The sequence below is a fragment of the Ovis aries genome, chromosome 11, assembly GCF_016772045.2.
Source record: "Ovis aries strain OAR_USU_Benz2616 breed Rambouillet chromosome 11, ARS-UI_Ramb_v3.0, whole genome shotgun sequence".
Taxonomy (NCBI): Eukaryota; Metazoa; Chordata; class Mammalia; order Artiodactyla; family Bovidae; genus Ovis; species Ovis aries.
Genome location: NC_056064.1, coordinates 17,720,482 through 17,726,827, shown reverse-complemented (window position 1 = coordinate 17,726,827; position 6,346 = coordinate 17,720,482). Strand labels below are relative to the sequence as shown.

Here is a 6,346-nt window from a genome sequence, read left to right as displayed (position 1 = left end):
GGCGCCTTCCCGGCTCTCGAGCTGGGAAGCTGCTGAGGAGGCGGTGCGGCGGGCCCGGGCGGCCGAGGCTCGGGAGGGGCGGCGCGGGGAGGCTGGCAGGCGGCGCCGGCGGGGCGGGGAGAGCGGCGCGGCGGGCTGGGCGCTCCCGGCTAGAGGAGTCCGCTCCATGCCTGCGGGCCGAGGCCGGCCCCTGCGAGCCGCCGACATGAAGAAAGACGTGCGGATCCTGCTGGTGGGAGAACGTGAGTCCCCGCGCGCCGGGGGGCTGGCCGCGGCCGCCGCAGCCCCTGCCGCCCCGCTGCCCTCCCCTCCGCGCCCCCGGGCCTCCCAGCTCCTCGGCTCTTCTCTTTCGGCTGCGGCCCTCGACCTCTCGCCTCCCCGGGTCCCTCCTGAGACCTCCCTCCCCGGTCCCACCGTCGTGTTCCACCCCCCCAAGCCGCGTCTCCATTAACCCCTGACCGCCCGGCCTCATTCGGCCGAAGGTCCTCGCCTCCTTTCCCACTTGGAATCCTTTCCTCCCGGGCCTCCCCGTTTCCGAGGCCGCTTCCTCTCAAGCCCTCTCGTCTTCCGCGGAGATGCCTCTGTCCCCGCCAGGCAGGTGCTGGAACAGGCAGGCAGACCGGCGGCCAGTTGGAATGGCGTGAAGCGTCTCTCCCGGGGAAGCCAGGGGGAGGGCTGCAGGACTGGGCGACTTGTGGGCAAGGTCAGGTGTCTCTGCCTCTTTCTGCGCTCGCGGTCTCCCTCTCTCTAGACATGTAAGACGCGGAGCATTTTTTAAAACGATCTTTGCTCTTTGCATTGGACTCACTGGGTATTTTCCTCAAAAACGTACTGTCAAGTTCAAGTTATGCAAGTGTTCAATGAATGCTTATCTGAGGAGGGTCCGTCTGTTGAGAGAATTATTGTAACCCTGAAGTCTAGTTGCCCTCATCTTTTAAAACATTATTGTAACAGAATACAATAGACTCAAACTTGGTAGTTAATTTTAAAATAACGGGCACAAGTGAGACCCAAATAGACCAACATACGTGACCCCCTCCCCCCCCAACCGTGAGATTCGTAGATTTCACTTTTGAAGATGTGGTAAAGGAAGCATGTCTGTTCACTGACTTGGGGACAGAACAGCAGGGACTGCTTGATATCTGTTGTGCAAGGTACATGACTCAATTGGTAGGACTAAAATAAGAAAGCGGGCTGGGGAGGACTGGATTGTTTGTTTTGAAGTACATTTGGTAATGCTCTGGTTTTCCCAGGTGCCTCAGTGGTGACGAATCCACCTGCCAAGTGGAGACACGGGTTCAATCCCTAGGTCAGGAAGATCCCGTGGAGAAGGAAATGGCAACCCACTCCAGTATTCTTGCCTGGGAAATCCCATGGACTGAGGAGCCTAGTAGGCTGTGGTCCATGGGGGTCACAATGAGTCAGACCCAACAGTGAAAAAACAAGTTAAGGCTCTACCATTGCTTGCTTTGAAACTTTCTTTTCTGAACTGTTCCATTCTAGAGTAGCTCTTCCAGGTCACTGTGATGCTCTCCAAGGAAGAAAACTAACATACTTTTACTCTCTTCTGTAGTGTTCTTTGCTATTCATTGAAATCCTTGTTCACCTGCTGTTGAATCAATAGAAATTTTCCTTTAGAATAAAAATTTAGAAGTAAGCTTGGCCAGACACAGTTTACTTTTTGGTTTGCAGCTGTGAATTTTAGTTTTAATTTAAACCACATATGTATCTCAATCTGTGTTTTGCATGGACTTCCTTGACAAAGTTCAGGAAGATGATTCATGTTGATACATTTGGAGCAAGATAGGGAAAGTAGTGAGTAGATGATGGGCTGAAAAAACTGCTGCTTGAAAGACAATTTTTTTTTTTAAAGCAGAAATTCTCTCTTTTGGTTTTAGTATTGAATTTAGCAATTACATGTAATCCTTAGTCTGTAAAGTATCTAAATGGAAACGCTATACATATGTGAGATATGTGGTCAGCCTTAGGACATTTAAGTTAAGATGTTAACAGTGTTACTTATGGCAGTGGTTTAGTTGCTAAGTTGTGTCTGACTTTGGCAACCCCATGGACTATAGCCCACCAGGCTCCTCTATCCATGGGATTTCCCAGGCAAGAATAAAGCCTTCATTTCTGAGGAAGATATTTTTCTTAAAGAAAATATTACCAAAAGCTTTAGGCCTGATATCATATATACATGATTTTTCCTCCCACATTTAAGAATACTAGAAAGAGTTATACTTATTTGAAATATTTAATTTCAGTTAGTTATATTAAAGGCTTGTATACTGGGGGGAAATGAGTGAAACATTACTTTTTGAGATTTAATGTATCTTGGCAGCTGCTTAGCCTAGCTGTAAATGCTAGATAAGTAGTGTGACCAAGACTGTTTTATTTTTTGGCCCCACTGTGCAGCATGTGGGATCTTAGTTCTCTGATCAGGGATCAAACCCATGCTCGCTGCATTGGAAGCATGGTGTCTTAGCCACTGGACCATCAGGGAAGTCCCAGGACTGTTTTAATACTGGTCCGATACACAAATTTATCAGAAATAATAATTCTGTTATATTTTTAAGATGGTTCAGTTCAGTCACTCAGTTGTGTCCGACTCTGCGACCCCATGGACTGCAGCATGCCAGGCCTCCCTGTCCATCACCAACTCGCAGAGCTTGCTCAAACTCACGTCCATTGAGTCAGTGATTCCGTCCAGCCGTCTCATCCTCTGTGGTCCCCTTGTCCTCCTGCCTTCAATCTTTCCCAGCATCAGGGTCTTTTCCAATGAGTCAATTCTTCACATCAGGTGGTATTTAAGATGGTTAACTAAGGGAAATAGGAGAAGAAAAGAAAACATTGTCTCTCTCGTTACTGTTTCTCTATCACTTGAGTACATTTTATTGCTGTCAGTGTCAGTCCCTGCACCACGCAGCGGCCTTGTCATTCACTGAGGCTCCCAAATACTTGTGAGTGGTTTCAGCAGTCCGTTGGCTTAACCTGTACTGTACTCTAGAGGTGAAATGGATCTTTTCTTGGCCCATCCAGAATTTGGATTCTGAGCCAACAAGGTTTTAACACTAACTAGTTGGTTAATGCCTATTGACTGCTTAGATCACAAAAGCTAGGCTATCTATAAATATTAAAATGTTTATTTGCAAAGAAAGCCAAAGTATTTTTAAATATCTTCTTTACCTTAATTACCGAGCATATTGAATACTGTTCAGGCCAAATTAAAAGTCAAATACCATTCTTTAAACAACCTTTAAAAATGCAACCACACAAAGCTTACTTTTTCAGGTTATAACTTTTCATAATCAATTTCATTGGCCAGAATTTGCATTTAGCTAGATTTGCATTAGTATGTTTAACAAATGTCCTTGTTATAGTATGAGGAATGAGCCTTATTAACCTTTAATCCAAATCATGTATCTACATTAAAAGTACACAGGATAGCCTTAGTTTTAGTGGCCTTGTTTTAAATTAAACTGAGATATATTGGTCTTCTGGTCAAATCAGTTAAGAAAGTGGAACTGTTGTCATCCTTTTAAATAAATCTGGTAGCTCTTTTTTGTCTAACTGCTTAGTTTATCATCAAAACCCCTGCCAAACTAGCTCAAGCTTTGGTTGGCTCTGGCCTAGGCTTTTGTAACATCTCCTTAACTGGTGTCCCTGCTTCTAATTTCGTCCATTCTCCATGTAGCAGACAAGAGTCATCTTTAAAAAATATCTCAGATCCTGTTACCCAGCTTAAAAATTCTCTGATGATTTCTACTTTCACTTAGAATAAAGGCCATCACACTTTTTAAAGCAGGCCTAACGGAGTCTTTCACAATCCGGCCCTTGCTTTGCTCTTGTACTACTCTCTCCTTTAGTTTGCTTTCTCTACAGGAAGTCTCTGACCCAGGCGTTATCCTTCCTCCCTTGCATAAGTGTTCACTGTTTGTTGTTGCTGTTGTTGCCTGGGCTGGAAGGTAGGCTTCATAAAGACCGTGGATTTGTCTTGTTTATTGCCATTTCCCCGGGGCCTAGAATAGGCCTGGCACAAAGTAGGCACTCAAATAGTTGTTGAAAGAATGATAGTTTATTTACACTAGTAAATAAACAAGCTAGTTTATTTACACTTCATTTCCTAAACCACTCCTCTTAGTCATAAAAATGTGATCATTCTCCTTTCTTAAAATCAAATCTGCTGTGGTTATTGTTAGGATTTGAAGGGGCCGCATTCATCCAGTCTCTAGTTCCATGTTAGCTTTATTTTGTTGGAGGAGATTCCTGTGTTCTGGCAATGCCATGTCTAGTTCATGAATTGGCTGCCAGGAATTGTAGTCCTTGCCAAAAGAGGTCAGCTTCTCCTTGAACCAGCAGAGGCCATTTAGAGGTTTGAAGGAGTTAGAGAAAGATTCTTTAGGTATAAGAGTTAAAGAGACTTCAGGAATAAACTAGTATTTATTTTAGAAAAAGACTTTCAGCGATCCTTTTGAAAACCACGTTGCTCTCCATTCTGTTCGTTGTTAGAATGACATTTAAAGATTAAAGTGCTCCAGTTTTAATTATACTGTGTCTGGGTGATAGATACTCAACCCAGTATGGTACCTACTATCATCTGGGTGATTGGCCACAGAAAGTCCAGTCTACTAGGTTGGTGCAAATGTAATTGGGGTTTCGGACAGTGAATTTTAAATGATTATAGCTAGGCTCAACCACATCTTTATTAATCAAAGTAGGAACCATTACAATCAACACATTTTCTGCCTCCTGCGAGATGCTTGAAAAAGAGGTAGCAGGTTGCTGAGAGGTCAGGTGACTATGGTGGATGAGGCACAACGTCGTAGCCCAGTTTGTTCAGCTTTTAAAGTGTTGGGTGTGCAACGTGCAGTCAGGTGTCGTCATGAAGAACTGGACCCTGTCGGTTGACCAGTGCTGGCCGCAGGTGTCCAGTTTTCGGTGCGTCTCATGGGTTTGCTGAGCCTGCTCCTCCACTGCAATGGTTGTGCATGGATCCAGAAAGCTATAGTGGATCAGATGGGCAGCTGACCACCAGACAGTGACCGTGACCTTTTTTTGGTGCAACTTTGGCTTTGTGGAGTGCTTTGGAGCTGCTGCCTTGGTCCAACCACTGAGCTGGTCATCGCAGGTTGTTGTATACAGTCCACTTTTTGTTGCATGTCACAATCTGATTAAGAAATGGTTTGTTGTTGTGTAGAATAAGAGAAGACAACACTTCAAAACGACAATTTTTTTGATTTGTGGTCAGCTCATGGGATACCCTGGAGAAGGCAATGGCAACCCACTCTTGCCTGGAAAATCCCATGGACAGAGAAGCCTGGTGGGCTGCAGTCCATGGGGTCGCTAGGAGTCGGACATGACTGAACGACTTCACTTTGACTTTTCACTTTCATGCATTGGAGAAGGATATGGCAACCCACTCCAGTGTTCTTGCCTGGAGAATCCCAGGGACGGTGGAGCCTGGTGGGCTGCCGTCTCTGGGGTCACACAGAGTGAGCTTTTTTGCCTTTCCAATTTGCTTCAAATGCAGAATGACCATAGATTGGTCCATGTTGAGTTCTTCAGCAGCTTCTCATGTGGTCATAAAAGGATCAGCTTTGATAATATTCTCAATTGGTTGTTGTCAACTTCTGATGGCTGGCCGCTGAGCTCATCTTCAAGGCTCTCATTTCCTTTGCAAATCTTCTTGAACCACCACTGCGCTCTATGTTCGTTAGCAGCTTCTGGGCCAAATGTGTTGATGTTGTGAGTTGTCTCCACTGTTTTACGACCCATTTTGAACTTGAATAAGAAAATCACTTTTTGTCCAACGTTATTTCCCTAGTTTAAAATAAGTAGCAAGTAATTAGTCATTAGCAAAAACTCATAAAGCGAGAAATGTGCATTAAAATGGTGTATAACATAACCACATTTAAGAATATATTCCAGTATCAAATGGCAGAATTCTACAGTGCAAAACCACAATTACTTTTGCGCCAACCTAATACATAGTCTGTTTTGTTTATATAGAGAGTCTCTTCTATATCCTCCTTATACACATACTGAGACTTGTTTTCTGCTGTCTCTTCTGCTCTTCCGGCTCCAGTTGGGCACTAGTGTTGATGGAGTTTGAAGGAGAGGGATAGACCACATCATTTGTCCTTCTGCAGCTGACATTGTCTGTGTATGGTCAATGAAATTTTCTTTTGGAACAGTTCTCAGCTATTTCCCCAAATTTTAAAGTTTTGCAGTTTAAAATACAACTTCATCATCACTCTCCTCCTCCCTTTGTACTCTAATTACAATAACTTAGGAAGAGCAAACAAGGCTTCTTAATAAAGAAGCAGATAAAAATGAGTAGATCCCT

At 44.4% G+C, this 6,346-nt stretch overlaps 1 protein-coding gene across 12 annotated transcripts in view; it reads left to right on the top strand.

The window, feature by feature from the left end:
* The window catches only part of RHOT1 (ras homolog family member T1), a 61,102-nt gene continuing 54,756 nt past the window's right edge, over nt 1-6,346 (top strand). For 9 of the 12 annotated variants that reach the window (XM_027975280.2, XM_027975278.2, XM_060395236.1 and 6 more), the window contains exon 1: nt 1-242. In XM_027975280.2, coding sequence (XP_027831081.1) covers nt 167-242 — 76 coding nt within the window. In that variant the 5' untranslated portion in view covers nt 1-166. The other 3 variants (XM_027975281.3, XM_060395238.1, XM_060395237.1) reach the window with 3 other exon arrangements.